We start from the raw sequence: 20,261 nt of genomic DNA on the forward strand, positions 1-20,261 counted from the left end.
CTGATATACTGAGCTCGTTAAAAGCACACTAGCAACAGGTAAGGCTTATTATGTATGACCTCTTCTCTCACAGAACCACAGAATTGCCATTAAACATAATCAAAACCAATCTTTTTCCCTTCCTTTAGACAGCCTTGCTAGTTGATGGGGGAGAATGCAGAGCAGTAGCTAACTGCAGGGCAGTAATAACTTTCAAGGTGTTGATTTTTAAAAATCAGTAGAACTATGGCTGTCTTCAGCACTTCTGAAAAAATAAAATTAAAAAAAAAAAGCCAGGCCTCAACAGCACTTACCTTATGTGAAAAACAACACTAAACTTAATAGCCATATGAACTGGCAGCACACACTATGGCTTCCATCTCTTCTACAAGGTAGCAGGAAAAAACCAAACTTTAGTCTCTCAAGGTTATTTTAACCACATTTCCCGCAGATTTTCTACCTAACCACTGAGTTGCAAAAACCAGACTTTCAAGCAGCATCAAAAGTTAGTTCCAGATGTTTAAATGACTCCACAAGGAGTCCAGAGATGGCAGGTTCGAGCTAAGTGACAGATGCCAGGGTGGGACATTGATGCTCTGAAGTCTTTCATGACTGAAGTACCTTCCCCTTTAAAATAAGAAATTAGAAGAAAGTTAACCCTGCAACAGTTTTACTCTGAAGTAACCCATGTTAGGGAGAGTCTGAACCTACTCATCACCTGCTTGAAAAATCCTGCAGTGTAGCAATGTGATGCAACTTAAGTAATCACTGCATATCAGAATGAGACAAAAGACTTACAGACAAGGAAAGTTCTCCACAGTCCTTGCAAAAATGCAGTACTAGTAAAGCTTTATATACTGATCTGAAATCAATCCTAGTACTTTATGCCTTTGACCAGTGGTCAGAAAAGGAAAAATTAACAGAAAAAGGGGATATGGACATCTTTACGATGGGCACTGTCGATCCTGAAGGTGTGAGAAAATGTTAGTAAGCTGCTACGCATTACATGCCGCCTCTTAAAGAATTCAAAAAAATAAATCCTTGTATAGTATTACTTGCATACACCTTCTCCCCCCAAAATCTGGTTCAATATGAAAGGCAACTGGTGATTAAGTGTAGGAGAAATTTTTAAAAAACAAGTACACTTTCTGCCATTTCGGTCTCCAATACAGAAAAGAATGAAGGATATTTTGCTGAGAACAATTTTCTAAGACACATTCCAGAAACAGCAAGAGGGTCAATAGACACACTGTCTTCTGGGTTTACACAGACAAAAAATGCAGCTCCTCAAGGCTGTTATGGTGGGAGTGATATGAATAACTGAAAAGGGCAGAAAAAAGCTTTGGCTGCTATTTAGCTGATCCACACTAAGTGGAACAGTTCAACTTCTCAGCAGTCACTCTTGTCCAGAACGGCAGAGTTTCCAGTCAAAACTTTGGTGTAGTTTTCTTTCTTCTTTCTTTTCTCCCATTCCCCCCCCCCTTTTTTTTTAAACCCAGACAGCATGTGAGATGCATCACTGCCAGGCCATTGCCTGCCAAAATAGATCTGTCCTTGGCAAATCCAAGATCAGACTAATATGCAAACACAAAAAAAATCACCCCTGCCCCCCCTCAACTACCCAATCCCTTCAAAATAACTTAATGATAAAGGCAGACTCAGAAACACTTCACCAATTTCAGGAATGCCTTCAATTGCTCACAGATTTTTCAGCTGCAGGCTCTGGTCCTCCCTCCACAGACAACCTCACATAGCCGCTCTCTGTTACGAGCGGGCACCACCACGAACAGCAGTGGGGCGCCTCTTGGTAGCAGCAACACTGGCAGCGTTTGTAGAATCATTAATAACAGTGGGAAGTCTGCCATGGACTTCAAAACAGGGCCAGGATTTCAGGCTTTGATTTACATAGCCTCCAGATCAAGCTCCATTGTTTACTATTTTACAATAACCAGTTTGGTCTCTCTGAACGGGCAAGCAGAAAAAGGTTTTGAAATTTGCTTTCCTGAAAGCAAGAAGGTAGAATGGGGGGTACAAAATAACAGACAGGAAAAAACCAAAGAGAAAAAGCCTTCCTTTTAACATTAGAAGAGGTGGGGAAAAAATCTGAGAATCCGTGGATCCCTGAAGTCCTTTGGCTGAATATAATATACAAATGAGCAAACCGCTGACAGGAGATGGAAAATCTTCATCACCAGATCTCAGGAATTGTTATCTAGTGCAGTCGCATTGCACATAACTCTGCCAGACTATAGAAGTGCACACTAACAAGAGATAAACCAAAGCAACAAAACACCACTGAAGCTTTAACAAGGAAGACGGACCAAATTAATGGAGCTGGGACGGTAACACAGTAAGCACGCTGCACAAGGCTCTAGCACAGCCCTTTAACTGCTCTGGTCACATCTGCACTACTAAAAAAAAAAGTCATATTGCAACAAGGACTCATCTAACTGTGTCAGTCCTATACTCATATGACCAGTCCTGCAGCATGACTAAAGGCACAGTTGCTTGATGATTAATGGAGTCCAACAGCTAGATGTTACTTGAAATTTTACTTAAGTGAATGAGCCCAAGACTTCGGTTACCTGGCTTTAGACTTCAGTTCTGCCGCAGACTCCCTTGCACAAATTTGAGTGTTGCATTTCCCAGTTATAAAACAAGTGTATCACTTTTTCCTTTCTATTGCATCCAATCAATTGCCTCAACTCGGTCTGAAAAACGTTCAGAGCAGTCTAAACATTGTGTAAGAGAAGGACCCTTACCTAAGAATTAAGAACAGCAGCAAGCACCTCTCAGCACGCTGCTCCAAGGCCCTAGTGAAATCACTGTGCCTTGAATCCAAAAGTTTGCCTCCTTGCACTGCCGTTTTCATGTCACGAATACTAAATATGCAAACTCTCTGGGTGACCAAACTGCAAATCCCTGCTAACATCCCGTAGCTTGCCACACAGCTCAGAGAAATGTAGTTCCACGGGGACACCTAACAAAAGTTTATTACAAAAGAATGAGGTGTTCACGGTGGGTGGAAGGCTACGTGGACTTGAGGGAGGAGGTAACAAGAAAAGATGTATCCAGAGCAGTGGCCAACAGCGTTTAAATGATTTCTGGAGATCTGTTTAGTTGTACTAATATAAGCAATTAAATTCTGCAGTGTATAAATGTAAGTATTGAATATAAATAATGGAAATTATTTCAGGACTGTATAATAGCTTGCTTAGCTCATACTTTGAACACTGGGCACAGTTCTAGTCATCTCTCTCCAAGAAAGAATTTACAAACACAGCCAATGCAGAATGGATAGTCAGGGTTGAAGAAAGTTACCAGTACGAATTTGCTAGCCTTAAAACCCAACTTTGAGTACAATAAATTAACTTAAACTGAACAACTTGCAAACAATAAGCTAAATTCTGAGGTCTCTGCTTTATTTTCCCTTAGTTTTTAAACAGGTGAAGGTATCTGTTCTAATATTTTGACAGAACGACTATAAACAAGCTTTCCAACTGTATAGCATAAACTAATTGCTTTGCATTAGCTAAGAACACTGGTTATCTTACACTTCTGATTCAAACTGCAGTTGATCCTTAATTCAGAAGTTGCTCTTAAGCCTCCCCTTCACACCCACTTTCGCTCCCTAACTTGTTTGCTCCTTTAGCAATCTACCTCCCAATAGCGTTGTATTCTTACGAAGCTCAGTCAAGTTGCTATGTAGAGCATTACTGCAGAGGAGTACTGCTAGGAGGAAATGTGGGTTCAGATGGATTTCTTTATCTTACACTAAAACTGACTGGTGCTTCTGTTCATTGATCTCTTAACACCAAACACAGTGTATGCATGGGATACGTACGGCTATTTATTAAGTTTTCTAGCCACTCCTGCTGCAGTCATTAACTCTTTATTGACTAGAAATCAAAACTCCTAAATTAGTCATGATTCCAAAAGGGAAACAGCTGCTATATACAGTGTCACAGACGGCAGGTTGTAAACAAGGCTTACTCTTCCAGAAATGCAAATGACTGTCCTGAGGGACTCCCTACGTTCACACACATCATCCACTAGGAAGGAAGCCGTTCAGGAAGGAGATCGGGGTCTGCACAATCCAGAGAAATAATGTTAGTGTCAATCTAATGGCCTTAAATCACATTACCAAGAAAAGACTGCGCTTGAATTGATGGGAAATGTGACCCACGTCACAAGCAAAGACACAGAAGGGTTTAAGCTAGCTCCATCTGTGGAGCAAAAGAAAAGCAGCTGCCTAATCGAAGTATGTAAAACTCACCACCACGCAGAGAACATGGGAAAATCTCATGCAATATCTAACTCTCAAATAAGAAATCCACAAAGCCAGGCCCTCTTGCACTATGTTCAGGACTGAGCCTTACGCACCTTGCCTGCGTATTTCACTGGGACACTGCTGCTGCACTTTTATAAATGCACAGCAGAGTATAGGAAAAGCAAAGCCTCTGGTACTATTCACTGCAATAAGTATTCACCATATTAATGACACAAACACTGTAGAGCTTGTCCACCTTCTAACATTACCTTTGCATGGCACTACATTTTCCAAAATGCTGAGAAGTTCATTATGCCAGTAGGTGCCCCGAGGTGGACAGGAGAAGGAGGGGATGCAACAAACCCCACTGTCACAGGGTAGATGACTCAGCATCTCCTGAAAAATTAGGCCCATTAAGTAGTTATGGTCTGCAGAAGGCAGGCACCCACAATCTTGGGTTATGCTGCAGTTTACTGCTGACAGTCTTAATTGACTAAAACCTCAGTGACACACAATGCAACAACACAGCACTGAGCTGGAGATGTTCCTCTATGGTTTGTCTGTGGGGTTTCGGTGATGCACGCTGCATCCGGCTCCGTTGTGACTTGACTGCTGTTCCGACAAAGCATGCTGTAAACGGTGTACGCAGGATAGTGCTGAAAGACAGATCAGAGATTTCTCCAGAGCCCAAGTAAAAATAGCTTAGCACACCCTTCATTGTAAGGACGTGTGAATTCTTAATGAAGAGATTTGTGTCCCACAGCGCAGCAGCATACAGGCTGGAAAAGCAGTTTGCCACTCGACAGCATAACTGCGTTTGCACAGGCAGGAGGATCAGCTTATTCCAAGATTCTTTCTAAGTAGCAGTATTTCTACATCTATGTTCAGTAAGACTTTGCCAGTGATTCAGCTCATGACTACCCAAAGCAATGTAAGTGGACATGTCTTCTATGGTTAAGGAGGGAGATACAGATTCTTTACATTGCATTGAAATTGATGGTGAGCACCCAGGGAACGTGGTGTAAGAAAAGAGAAGAGAAAATGAAACTTCAAGTGTGAAACATCTCTGCAGTTATATTTACAGACTAGAAAAATCAATGTCATGGTGATATTATATTATGAGGTTTTATGCCTTTATGCAAATCTTCAGCTCTTCTGGGACTCCAAAAATCTTGGATACGGCAGACATAACCTGATCTGAAAGTCACAGAGCACTGGGGAAAGCTCCTAGAGATGTCAATAAACCTGAGACTACTTCTATTTCCCTCAGTTTCTCCACTTCAAAAACAAAACAAAACAAAACCAAACAAAAAAAGGCCAGTACATCTAAAACTCCTAAGTATCTCAGAGTCAGCACAGGAATAGAACCATCAACTTTTTCATTTCTTTTGTTTTTAGATATGACATAGGATTGGGCAGAGAAGAGAAGAAGGAATGGAATGATAATTCTGTAATAATAATTTTGGAAATAAGTTTGAAATCAAAATTACTCCAAAATTATCGAAACTGACAGCTGACTTGCCACAAGCTCAAGCAGCTGTAAGCACGTAAGAAAGCAACTTCAGTAGGAAAACCCCACTGCCCCAGAAAAGATGTCTGAATGTCACAGGATACAAATAAAATCTTAATACAAGCTCGTCCTTTCTGGGTGCAGGTTGAAGACTTTAACTAAAGATGAGTCAGTCAAAAACCCACAGCAAAACAAGATACCCACCCCATGTTTTTAGCAGTGTCAGAAGCTTCTTGACTTATACGAGTTAAGGTCAAATTTGCACTTTATGTCTTTCTAAATCTACTGCTACTAAACTACTTTCTAAATCCACAACACGTTTACATTAACCTCAAAACCACTCAAGGTGGAACCCTCCAAACATAACAGGAACAAAAATCTGATCAAGGTGATGAGCCTCAACTTCAGGACAGCAGTTCTGGGAACTCAGGCACAGCTCTTTTTACTGCTCAAAGCTGAAGTTGTTTTCTGGCAAAATTATTACCTAGGACACCAACATATGACCCTGCTACTCTTCAGCAAAGGGACAGATCCTGCCTGACACCGAATACCTCAAACCGCTGTCCTCCCCCTCAACTGCTCTGCAAATCAAGAGGCAAAGCATTCACCCCTTCCCATGGTTGTCCTCAGCCACTTCCTCTTTAAAAACAGATTCTGAAAAGTCTGCTTTGAAAATAAACCTTTAGAAAAGCCAGCTGTTTTTTTTTTTGTTTTTGTTTTTTTTTAATTGCAAGAAGTCTGCAAAGGCACCACTGGGTACCACATTATCCCATAAAGATGTCAGCTTTTTAGTGATTGAAGCTCTAAAGAGAAGGAACAAACAATAGAGCGCTTCCTTATATGTACACCAGCTCTGCGCTGGTGACAGAGACCATTTCCCCAAATGGTCAAAAAATTGAAGCAGCTCCACTGTGGTTTTTGAAAGAGAACTGCTTTAAAGCACACATCCCACTGCGACCCAAATGAAGCTAAAGCCTACAGTGATACCTACAAGGCTTCCCGGTATTAGCATCAGCATGTTGCACCATTTACTTAGTTTATAAGGATATTTTCACAGTACAGCTTTCTGCAACACAGTAAGCTTCCTACCCTGACCTTGTAAAACTGAGCTGACAAAACCTTTGTGCCAAACTGCACTTTGTGTTGACACTTAAACATCTCTGTGCAAATGTCAGCTGCTGGTAACTTAGAGGCTCAGTGCAAACACGGGAAGGGAGCTCAGGGGCCCTAATCCACTCTCCGATTCCTGCATAAAGACCTCGACCACTGCAGAGACTGAACACAGCCTTTTGCTCCATATTCCTACCACCAAAAAAGGAGATGGGAGGAAACAAAGCTAAACACCCTGCTCTCTCCGAGATCAACTACCAGACTGGCCGGCTGCAAAGATGATCGAGCCCATACTGGCCACAGAAGTGGCACAGAAGGCACGTGCCCTCTGCATTATCGAACCCGAGCTGGCCCTACAGAAGGGGTTTGGACCTCAGTGCAAGATACCCATACTGCACGCCCAGCCCTGCCTCTAAGCACACACCCGAGGCCCTTCACAAAACAGTCCTGGAGAAATAAGGACTGTTAAGTAACTCTTAATTTGCTTCTCTGCCACTATTCTGGTTACTTAATCCCAGCAAACTGTAATACCAAGAGTTATCCCTTAGGCAAGGCCATGTTAAGTGCTGGTAGTTGGCAGCTCTGTCACAGAATTTCCTGCTGCAGTTGTCAAAGGCTACAACAACAGAAAGACTGAGAGATGCGAGCATTTCAGAGCCTCATACAGCTTAGCATTAAGCGCATGAGGGAATTGCAGCTATGTATTCTTTTGATTGCATGTGTCATTGTGAGCACTGCAGAATTTTAATTCCATTACTCCATAATACATGATGCAAAAAATAGGTCTAGTGTCTGCTCATATTTGCAGGTAAAAGCTAAAGTAACCAAGGTGTCAATCTCAAGCCAAAGAAATGAGGGCAACCGATCCCATTGCTCGAAGAGCACCTTGTTCCACCAGAGTGAGTAGCATTGGCTCTGAACACAGCCAAACGGTCGGCTTTCCCGGCCAGACAGATTTTTGGGAGTAGGAGTGCAGCAGCCAAGCTATAAGGGGCAAAAGAAATCAGAACCGCTGCAATAGGAGGAGGTAAAAGTCATCATATTGCCTCCTTTGAAGCTGAGCAGTTTCTGCATCTCCCTGGAGCGAGTCGGCAAGAGCTGCCCCCAGCAGCAGCGCTCGGTTAAACAATGTCCTGTTTTGCACTTGGGAGTTGCGCAAGAGCAGTCCCAGTCACACGGGCGGAGGGAAGCAAAGAAAGGGCATTATTCACAGCCTGACATGGATGAACCCAGTTTAACACATGCACTTGGAAAACACTGTTCTCTCTGTTCAGTAATATTATTTCACATTCCACTCATTTTGATAACCTTTTCCTTCTCCATCTACCCCGCTGACTGACTGGAAAGTCGACTAATGCCTTCTCCTGAGATTAGCCAACACGCATAACTGCAACAGATTTTTTTTTCTTTCAAGATACCACTGAGCCTCATTTTGCAATAAATAATTCACAGATACATACAATAAAAAGCTAGAGAAATTTAGAAGGGAAGCCCCTCTGCTTCACTTTACAGGGAAAGAGCACCAGGGTAGGGATTGCTTCCCAGAATTTACCTAACGCTATCAGATTGATATACCACCAATACACAGCCTTTCACTCTGACCAGAAAAGGCCAGCCTTAGAAAGGGATGTAGAAGTAAGGAGTTTCAGCCCTCTATGTCAAATAGTAAGTCATGTCTCTGTATCCCTTTGACATGGCCTCAGCTTTGAAAAAATCTAGGGCAAGTCCTAATTTTATCTATGAAAAAAATGTGTTCTAAAAATCACTTTATACAGATAAAGCAGAGATGATCCTCCTCTGTCAGAAAAACCCACATGTGGCATTACATCTTTAACAATCCTGTACATGCATTCATCTGTGAAGTGCCCTGGCAAATCCAGAAGGCAATGAAGGGTCAAATCTGCATGGTGAATTTACAGCTAATGGCCAAGCAAATTACAAGACCACAGAGGTATTTTTTCCTTTGATATGCAATAGCACTTTAGGGAAGTTTTCTGACCTGCTTTTTAATTTACTGTCGTCATTTCTAATGGCATCCTTGATGCTATCTGCTACACAACCTCCATGATGCTCAGAATATTAAAAACATCTTAAGATCCCACAGATGTAAAGAAAAATTTGTACTTGATAGCTTCCCAGGATTGAATTAACTGAGAATAGAATGAAGCAGATCTCTTGAGGAGCAAAAGCTACATTTTACAAGGGCTATCTTGGAATAGAAAAGATTCCTTACCTATAATTCAGTTTCCTTTCCTGTCCCTGCAACAAAATGTTTGGTATATTTTAAGCTTCAGCTTTTTTTTTTCTCCCCTTGCCTTTTTTGGTTGCCTTTTTTTGTTTTTAAAGAAACAAACCTTTTCAAGTGTTCTGGCTATTTTCTACCTATATGAATCAAGCTCAGGGAAGACTAAACTGCCCTTACACATTTTAATACGGTGTTTCCGATCTACATTACTGCATCTTCTGAGCAGATATGTAACACCAAAAAGAGAAGCAATTTAAACACGCTTTCTCCCTCTCCATTGCTTCCTTAAGCTACAGGTACATCACTGGACTTGGACATTCAAACTTTAAGCATCCTTCTGCACATCCAATCTTGAATCAAGCTAAAGAGAGAAAATATTTCAAGACGGATATGCTGAAACAGAAATGTTTAAAATTAAGCATCAGTTCCAAAGCTTCACTGAATGGGGATCAATGTATAAAAGCCACAAATGACTCTGCAACCAGACAGCAACTGAGAAATAAAAATAAAAATAAAAGCTATGTGCCATCTGTGACAAGCATGGATTCCAGGATTCTGCATAACATGACAAGCTGTCCTGCTGTAAACCTAGGACCACAAAAAACAACCCTGCTAATACTTCACTGCAACCACGACATCGGGACACCTTCAAAGTGTTGCTCAAAAGGCAGGAAAGTTAGTTCTACCTGGATCACAGAGAGACCAACAATGCATGGTAACTGCAAGCACCCCTCAGGGAGCCCTCACAAGCTTGACTGTCACAGAATCTAGGGTGTTAGTTAAAACTGATTTTGCATAAGCTCATTTAGAGCCCTGTCAGCTACGTTTAACTCAGATATCACCTTACTGAAGAAAACTGACTGTATCTGCTTAGAATTTTTATGCAAAATATAGGTCTCTGCAGAGATCTCCCTATTTTTAATTAACCTACGGACTGACTTAAGTGAGGCATTAAGCCTCAAAGGGTTTATCCTACCAGCGGAGATTGAGGAACTAAACCTCTCACATCCATGTTTACAAACAGTCTCTCCATCCTCTGGCTTACCTTTTCAACATCTGCTTTTGTAACATTGATGTCAGCATCCATTTTCTCAAAATACTGCTGTGCTCGATCAGCTTCTTTGCAATCACGTTCAAACCGCCTTTTACTCTGAAAAGGAAAAACAGAAGCCTTCATTATGGGAAAGAAACATGATATTAAAATCTACCTAAAATCAATACCTGCCCCTAAACTGATCTGCTGTAACAACTGTCAGATTTTAGGACTCGCTTATTTACATTGGAATACATTTCCATATTAAAGAACTTCAAAAAACAAAGTTACACATTTTTTGTTCCGCTCTTGAGGCTGCTTGATTCTACCAACATCACTAGTATTTCAATATTTTTCCCTGTTAGCATCTCTTCTGCTCTTGTAGACCAAATCACTCCCTTCAACACTTAACTCCCACATTTTTATAATGCGCAGCAAGGGAGTTACTAAGATTCATACATTTGCAAGTAGGACTTCTGGTTACTAATGTCCCCTTTCTTTATCCTCTCCTCTACTTATAGTCTCACTTTTCATTCATCACATGAACGACAATTCCAGTGTATTTACTTTTGAGAAACAGCACCTGACTCAAGAGATGGCCCCATTCAATTTATGTGCACAGTATGAAGCCATTCAGCTTACAGCCAAATATCTGAATAGGACCCTTAGGGACCCTGCATTTCCAGCAACACTTAGCACACTTTTCAAGTCATATCAAATAAAATGCTAGTCATGATAGACACAGATCCCACAGAAAACCAAGTGTACTATTAGAACAGACTTTTTCATGTCTACCAGTGTATTTAAGACAGCAGAGTTTTAAAAATCCCATTTCTACAGCTTTTATCCATACACCCTTCTTTTTCCAAATACAATGTTTGGAACCATCTCCATAAAAACAATACAAAAATGACTTAAGTGTCACATCTGAGGAAGTTTCCACTTACTGCTTCAAGTTGTTTCCAGCAAGTTTCAATATGTTGTTGTGCCTTTCTGCCATCATGGAAGTGCTGTTTAGAAAAAGAAAAGAGAAAAAGAAAACATTTTGAACAACAAAAGAACAAACAGCCAATTATGCTCAAGGAGTTCCAGAAAAAAAACCCAGAAATTATTCTGACAGCTGTGTTCTGCAACACTGGTAAATTGAGCAGGTGGACGATGACTATCTAATGTCTCAGCAGGCTGCAGATGTATATTTGCATCAATTATAGTGGTTAGACAGACTAAGGCTAATTAATCCCTTTAGCAATTCTACCTTGTATTGTTCACTGTATCTCATAATTATTGGTTTCCCATACCATGAAATCTGAAGCACTTTTATCCGAAGAATAGTTCTTTGCTTACTGACTGAACACTAACTCTAAATTAAAATTTCTCTCTACGTGGAATTTACCAAGATGCCCTTGATTGGCACATTCTAACAACTGATGTTTGTCCTGATTTTCATTCAGACTCAACATAAAACCCTCTTCTTCCTAGTTACTGGCTGTGCGTGTGAGGCCAGCTGTTCATTTCTCGGGAGGTTTTCAATTCTTCGGGTCCCTCCAGGAGCCCTCCTCTCCCACACACTGGGTGCATACGTGTGTGCACACACTAAGGCGTTACAGAAGTTTTAAATATAAGATGTCAGCTACATACTAAACAAGGAAATTCTCCTGACGTGCCTTTTGGAGCAAGACTCTTAATTGCAGTTGGTTTCTTAGCCCTTACACAATGCTCTTCATCAGAGAATCTAATATGCTTTTGATATTACTCCCTCTGTCTTCCATATGCCTCAGTTTTCCTCAGGATAAGCAATTCGTTCAAGATCACTGCATAAGTCAATGACACAGCTGTAAATAGGAATTTTAACATAGCCCTTAACTGACTGCTAGAACAGGTTGCTCCCCTTACAAACCACCTTGCATAATAAATAATACAGCAGACTACAAAAAGGAAGAGAGATTCCTTATTTACTGGCAATTGGGATGTTTTACTCAAATACAAGTATGATTTCACACAGTAAACTTGAAAAATAAAGGCCTGATATTACCAGATAATCCCACTGCAGCTCACTAGAATTCATGCATTCTCAGGCCCGCACATAATCAGACATCAGATATATTTTAAGCAACATGGTATCAACAGTCTGTTAGGGTAGAAAAGCTCCATCTTCAGAACAGCAGCCTGCCACAAATTGCCAAGTTAAAAAAAAGTGCCTGCAAGCACTTTATAATTGGCAGCTACTTGGTTTCCTGCATCTTCCACTAAAGTAACTGGTATTTTCCTCTGTCAGAGGCAGGTTTCTGGAGTGACATTTCCTAGCTGCCTTTCTGGCTCTACCAGACATGCCAATAAAAAGCCCCAAAACGGCAATTCTGTCACGCCATGTCCAATAGACTTGTACCGCCTTAAAAATCACAACCACCTTCAACTTGTCTGCGAGAACAGAGGAACATCACACTATCCTGCTCTGGATACTATTACCCGTAGTCCCAAACACCCACTATTAAGGATGGATGCTCACCTATAGTTGAACATAGGGTCAACTCTATAGCTTCAACATTTTGGATAGTGTTTATCTCTACGCAAACATTTTTGAAGCGGAGAGGCACAATATCAGTAATGCTTTTAATCCTGGGCACGTGCCAGGCTCAGCTCTTGACTCTACTCCTACCTACCGAGAAGGGAGAGCATGCAGCAGCCGGGCCATCGAAGGGAACACAGCTGACAGCCTGGCACTGCTGCAGCTGGGGCGAGACACCTTTTGCCATGAACTCTGATGCCACCTGTGCAGTTCAGACCTCTGCCCACCATGCTAAACTTCTCCAAAAACACAGTCACCACATTATGACATTTAAAAAAACCCAAACGTAACTGTAAAACTGCTGGGGCAGCGGGGAAAGGCTCCAAGTCGATTTCGGTTCCTTTTGTAGATTCCCATTTCCTTTCAACTTTGCGTGCGACAGATACTGCATCTTCCTTGCCAGAGGGCTTTGAAACGCTCCTCCTTTCAGGCTTGCTTTTGTAACCAAGTTTAGGAAAACAGTCCCAAGGAGCAACAAAAACAGTCCCAAGGAACAACTGTAATTTAATGCTGCATTTTTCAACACTTTGCTAATGAGCGTGGAATACGTGAAAATCTCTAACCGTGAAGCTGCAAGTAAAATTACTTGGCTGTCTTCATACTGCACTTCCAGCCTCCCCCAGCCTTTGTTTGTGTGCTTCCCTCTTCTCCATCCCTGACTTTGCTGCTGGAGTGTAGGAAGGGACTTGATTTGGGGGCAGCTGGCCGGCATGAAACCTAATACCGTCAATGACCCATAAACCTTGGGGAAACAAGATGCCAGGTTAATTTAACAGAACACAGTCGTATATGGGGACTGAAGGATGAACTTGGAATCAAAAGCGTATCAGATAACAGGACTACCCTGAGCTTGTATTTTTAAACCACTTTGTAGTTAATCAATAATGTAATTTTAATTTTGCACAAGCCATCTCTGTTATTTCCAAATTTGCCTTCTCTGTAAAATAAACTCTACAAGCTGCTGGAAGTACATACGAAAGAAGCAGTAAGCCTGAGCAGTCTGGCTGCATCTTGTTCAGATTTTGCTACATTTTGCTTTTTTTTTTTTTTTTTTGAGAAGCTCTTTTACAGAAATGGAGCACTGAGATATAAAATGGGCATTACTGAGGATTATTAAATAGTGAAACAGAGGAACCAATGTCAAGTGACAGTTCGATAAATACAGGTGCATCACATTTTGGAGATTTCACTGCAATATTGCCTTTTTTTAGTTAGACCATTTTCTTAATATATTTATAACCACCAACTCTTGTTGTGTTATCTCATAAGTATATCCTTGTTATGAGAGATAAAGTTACACACGATAACAGATGTAATATGTATTGAGAGCACTTCTGCTTTTGCAAATCTTTTGCCCTCAAAGGATGATTTCTGCGTTCCAAAAATTCATTTTTATATAGAGCAACTAAGTGGTACCTTCCAACGACCTGTATTTCTTCACTACCCCCATTTTATAGGTAAGAAAATCAAGACAGTACGGTTAAGTGATCTGCTCAAAGTCATACAGGAAGCCTCCAGTTTCCTCAAACCCTGTACTATCTTCAACTTCCGCAAACTCATTTCCTTTACTTTAAAGTCTTCTTAAACAGCAAATGCCTTTTAGCTCCCCTCCCCTCCCCCCCAATTTAGCAAAAATAACTTTGAGATCAACTCTTCCTTGATAAGGTTTCAAGAGACAAGTTTAAATTAAAGAATTTTTTTTTTAATCAATTGAAATAATTGGTTATTCTACACCTGATGATTCAGCAAATGGGAACATGACAAATGATTTAGCAAATCATATGGAAAACTACCATTCTTAATTAGTCACACACACTTCTGCAGCACACAGTGATGAATTTATAGTTGATACAATGCAGAATATTATTTTTTTCCCCCCAAACTGAATGCCCAAACTAAATAAAAGCCTGATTAGGGTGCATTAAGAAAAAAAAAGATTATGAGCAAGATACCGAATTAATGAATCACACTTCAAGCGTGCCAGTAAGACAATTGTAGCAGCACTGTTGGTTGTTCACATGCCATGATTTCCTCCAGACTTTTCGGCCATATCCACAGCATTCGAAGCACACATTAAAACCACGGTAAAGTGAAAGTTTTGTTTTTATTAGTGTTCGTTACTCGATCTCCCTAAATCACCTTTTAATCTATACTTTGGAGTCTTAGGCTAGCAGTCACCATGCCAACTTTAAGATTTCCCTGAAAAATATTTTATCCAAGCATTAGACCTACTAAATAGCTTAAAACATAGCAGCATTACCCAAACCTGAACCATACTGGCTACATGACCACAACTGTCCTTTTTTCCTGTGTGTTAAAGCACAACACAGTTAGGATGTCGCAGCATGGTCTGAACAATCTGTAATTGGCCATGTTTGGACTGGACATCTCCATCCATTCTATGCTCACAGGATAAGACCCAATAATCTAGGTTTTAGGTGATCTCACAAAAGTTGTTAAGAGTTGAGAGATTTTCAGCACAGTATTTAGTTGCTTATATGAAGACTGTGGATTAGATAAACGATTTAAAAAGCATTCATTATATCCTAAAAACTCCCAGCTCAAGGAATACTAAGCTACAGTAAATGAAGAAGAGTTTTATGAAGAGCAGGAAATCCACATAAACACACACTGTACACGTGAGTTTTTCCCTTTTTAAATCAAGTCATACCAAACGGTGTGTTCCCCTCACTACCATGCTAACTGCGTTTGTAACAGCTGGGGAGAAATCCTGGCTGCTGCGCAATCAAGGACAAAATTCTCATTGACTTTTGTTAGGCTCGGATTTCACCCATGTTGATCAAAACACTGGGAGCAGCGAGCGAGCTACCTACAATACAGCGCCTGTTACTGCCAACACTATCACAATAAGTAGCAGTGGGATATTGTTGCAAAACTTTCTTGGTATGCAAGAGGGTTTACATAGCCACACAGCAGACAACAAAAGCTTGTTAGAAGATGCCTCTTATCTTCTTTCTGACCTTCTGAGAGGAGTAGTAGAAAAGCAAGATGTAGTTAAAAGCATCTTATGACAAGAGGGCTGCTTATGCTGTATCAAAAACTGAGCATGTGAAACATTTTAAGAAAGGCTATAACAAGACAGCCTTTTTTTTCTTAAGTTAGTAAACAGCAATTGATTGCATGGTTAAACTTAAGATTTACACATCTACAGTCTGTTTATGTTAGAAACAGCCAGAAAAATAATCTTAGTTAATTTATATGCGTAGCATATGGTTCATTTGACAACATCCTATTTAAGAGTTTTCAAAAAAGAGATATATGACAAGGCTGCTTCATTCTTTTTTCTGCTTTCAAACTAGATAGTTAACACACTGAAAAAACAGTTGCCTTTGACTTCTCTAACTGGCGCACTCAGATCACATTGATAGTCAATATAAACACAGTCCTGGCAATGTACTGCTTCCTCCTCCAATTCAAACTATCTCCATTTTTGTTACAAGTGATTCCTAAAATAATGGCCAGTGATTAAAGCATACCAGAGACGGAAATTAGAGAACATTATTTTTTACTCAATTTTGTCAACTCAATTTGCAAAAAGCCTTGTCAAATGTTTTTCTTTTCCTGGCTGCAAAGACAGGAAACAGTGTCCTCAGAAGAAATCTTTGTTTCCAAGAATAGCAACATGCTCTTGAGGTCTTATCGCTCTCATTTGTAATAAGAGTAGCATAAGACAGTCCTGTGAACGTTGACATGAAACACATGACTATCTTCACACACGTTCATCAGTGCCACTTCTTAATATTGTGGCATAACCCTGTTCTCCTTCACAGCCTTCCATGTGAACGTTATTCTTAACATGTACCTATCAACTAGGTCAAACCTGAAACAGGTTATAGGAGTATCTGTTCAAGGTTGATGTTAATTCAACTTGAATTGTCTCCTCCTCAAGTGGTGCATTCCAAAGGAATTCCAGTTACAAACCACTAAGACCAAAGTTTCTCAGGCTTCAGACAAAGGCCAGATCAGCTGCACAAGACAACCAGAACTAGCTGCCCATGCCTACTGGGAGACGTGACAACAGAATGATGGTGATCAGCATAAACCTAAAAGCCACTGTGGCAGTAATATTTATGGTAACTTGCCATTTCACACTACGTATGACAGATTAAGTCCTTATACTGGGAATCATAACTCAGAACCGAGTAACAACTTCTCAGGCACAGAGCCAACCACGCATTGTGCTCCTCTCTCAGCAGAGCAGCACTGCAGGACCTACAACTTAGCAGGACAACTCCACGGGAGCAAAGCTACAGGGATCCTCGAGAGCACTCTGCTACACTGGCCAACTCTTCGAGCAGTCCTGCTGAACCATCTGGCTTCACGGCAGCAGGCCAGAAGGCCCTGGATTCAGTGAGCACAAACACAGGTATGACAGGTTGTTTGGAGATCATGTACTCCACTCTCCAATCCATCCTCAGGGGCTAATCATGTCCTTAAAAGCCCAGCTGTGCCAAAGTGCTCTATGAGAGCAATCCTATGGGCTTTTCAAAGGGAGATCCAACATTACTACTAAAACTAAGGTATGAAAAGATGTTCGTGTTTTTAAATCCTTCAATGAAAATAAAGGAGCATGCTACTCTAGCTTCCACGCCTTCTAGTTCCCAGTCTTCTCACAAAGCTTCTCTTCCACTGATCCACAAACCAAGATATGCCACCTCAACAGCATGTCTCCTCCCTCCACAGAAATGGTCTGTGACAGTCTCATACAACTCTTGCAGTGATAAGAAAACTAGACGATGTACAAGTTAATGCCTCAACAGGCAAAGAAATACTTATTTCTTTAAATAGCTGCAACCTTTTAGCTGTTTCCATACAGCCTTCATGTGTGCGTATTCCCACATACGAGTATTAAGACCTGCATCAGATATATAAAATACTGAATGTTAACTAAAATGCCAGGTAAACATGCCCACATGTATCATGTACCTCACACCTTGGATAAAGAGTATTCGCACACAGTTGAGGTATGCTCTACTAGTATGGCTTTATGTTGCTCTTTCATTTTAGGCCGATCTCTGCAGCTGTCCGGATAGAGCACAAAGGGAAAAATACAGACACGCCTGATGCTCAACCTCTCTCGCCCTCAGGCATTTCAGAGTCATGCACTGAGCAGGAAGTGTTACTGTCGATAGAAGACATCTCTCATCTCATCCCTCTAACAGGCTGTTGCTCTGCAGTGCAATATTCAGGCTAATTCACAGAAAATGTAACTACGTTTGTTTGTAACCATATTGTTTCCCAATCAGAATCCTTCATGTAGTAAACAGAAGCCAATTTATTTATTTGAACCATTATTTCATAGTTCAATGTACCCATTCAAAACTGGGAAGAGCAGGAAATTAAGTCCGGTGGTCTCAACTTTAACCCTGCTAAATCCAAAGTTCACATTATACCTTTCAGCTGGATGGGATATTATTATTAGTTTCCCCACACAAAAATGTTTTTGGAAACTTTCGTAATAAGCACTTGCCTTTTCCACCCCAGAACAGTCTTTCACAGCACCATTAGATGATATGTACAAATGTTTAACACAGTTTCATTAAATTTGTGTCATAGTTTGGGGAAAACCAACAAACACTCAGTAAGAATATACAGAATTTATTATGATCTTTCCTAAACAATTTTCTGCATTCTTTCATTTCTTATAGCTACTACTTAACACTCTACCGGTACAATTTAACTTAATGAAATACAGCTGAAATACCTTGTAAGAAAGAGAGGATGAATACGTAGAGTTGGATCGTTGTGCAGTATATTTATCAAGCACAACAAAATCTCCCATAAACGCCCAGTTTTCTTTCTGTTCATAAATAGCTCCTGCAAAGCTTCTACCTGGCAACATAGCTATTTACTAATGTTTGATTTTTATACCCTTATACTTAGATTAAAGCTAAATACTTCTAACTCCATTCATGGAGCAGTAAGCTGGAAGTGGGTTAGTCACAGAACAAGAGCTGGGGAAAGCTCATTTTAAATCTCACCAACCTGAAGTTTGAAGTTTGGCAAATCACCTCCTTTCACTGTCTCTCTTTTCCTATTCCTACTACCCGCTTTGCCATTAGTTTGTAATTTCTGGAAGGCAGCAATGTCTCTTTGTACCTCTGCAGCACAAAGCACAGCTGTGCTCCAAACACACAAGAGACCTTGAGGCACATCCAAAATGCAACACGGAAAAATCCATTGTGCACTTGACAGGGTCGTATTCTGCCATCCTGTCTCATGCTTGCACGGTGCATTACGCCGTGAGAAATCCTGTTGAAAACCACAGGACTATTTGCAGAACAGGGCACTATTCAGAATGAATGAACGTGGCAGAATTCCTCCAATTATTTACTTTTCATCAACACCTGAGAGTCTACAAGAAACAGAAAGTTCTCAGACATGTACACCCCCTGGATGAATACACACAGGGAGGGCGCACACACTCCACCATAAAGAACCAGACCATTTTTGCCCTCACGGTACCCATAAGGATGCATTCATTCCCCATTCCCCTTCTATCCAGACACAAAATGGAACGTATTGACATCAGGTAAATTCTCTCCCAACCACAGAATCCCAGTGCTGCACCAGTTCAGTCTGCAGCAAAGCTCTTGGCTTGTACTTGACTTTCATGCTTGATTGTATGGAGCCAGCCTACCCCCAAGGGGAGGTGGAGGTAGAGGTGAAAGCAACAGCGGTAATAAGAGGGATAGTTCATGACTCCCAAATACATTTTTAGCAAAGCTGACATGAGCAACGGCTACACAGAGCAGCTGCTGCCAGGGGAGACCGTGAGTCAGACCTAGTTTGTGACCACAGATCTAAGTCAGAATTGTCCCAGGAATTAATTCCTGAATTTCTATCCAGACAAACTACAGTACTGAGGGTTTTCCTCAGCCATAGTTGAGAGAATACCTAAAACAAGCTATCTCCTGTGAAGCTTCAAGAAAAGAAAAAAGGAAAAAAAAAAGGAAATTGTCAATGCTCGGGCCACACTGGCTACAGGTTTGCTCACAAGTCCTCTTAGGTGTCACCCAAAAAGAGGGTAGCAAAAAAACCCCCCAGTGTCTAGATGTTTGCTTTGGGTTTTTTTGTTGTTTTTTTTTTTTTTTTTTAATAGAACAAAGCATGCTCAGTAACTTGGCAGGCGCAGCAATGTGGATGAGCAGATTCCCTCACCCAAGCAATCAAAATGCTGGTGATCTTTCTCTCATATGGAGAATAACTGGTCTGCTTAGGAGCCACCATCACAACCAGCAACAGTCGCAATGGGTGGGAATAGAAGAACTCTTGATCACATTCCCAACCTGGAAATGTATTACCTGTTAATGCTCGTGAAGTAAAGCCCAAACACCCCTCTTGACATTACTGGGATCATCTCCTTTTCTTTTGTCACAGACAAGCAAGATTAAGACCCAATTTTGTCATACTGCAGGGCCCCCAGCTCAAACTTGACACCTTCCACTGCTACCCTAAAGTCAGGTTTTGTGAAATTGAAGTGGCACGAAGAATGACCATGGAAGCAAGTTCTTTCCCTGAACCACT

At 40.9% G+C, this 20,261-nt stretch overlaps 1 protein-coding gene across 28 annotated transcripts in view; it reads right to left on the reverse strand.

Annotated features, from left to right (window-relative positions):
- The window catches only part of FNBP1 (formin binding protein 1), a 103,783-nt gene that overhangs the window by 39,429 nt on the left and 44,093 nt on the right, over positions 1 to 20,261 (reverse strand). For all 28 annotated transcript variants that reach the window (XM_076355295.1, XM_076355318.1, XM_076355317.1 and 25 more), the window contains exons 5-6: positions 11,095 to 11,157; positions 10,160 to 10,264 (exon numbers count right to left, since the gene is read on the reverse strand). In XM_076355295.1, the coding sequence (XP_076211410.1) occupies positions 10,160 to 10,264; positions 11,095 to 11,157 (168 nt within the window). The remainder of the gene's footprint in view (positions 1 to 10,159; positions 10,265 to 11,094; positions 11,158 to 20,261) is intronic.

This window comes from Aptenodytes patagonicus, chromosome 18, assembly GCF_965638725.1.
Source record: "Aptenodytes patagonicus chromosome 18, bAptPat1.pri.cur, whole genome shotgun sequence".
NCBI lineage: Eukaryota > Metazoa > Chordata > Aves > Sphenisciformes > Spheniscidae > Aptenodytes > Aptenodytes patagonicus.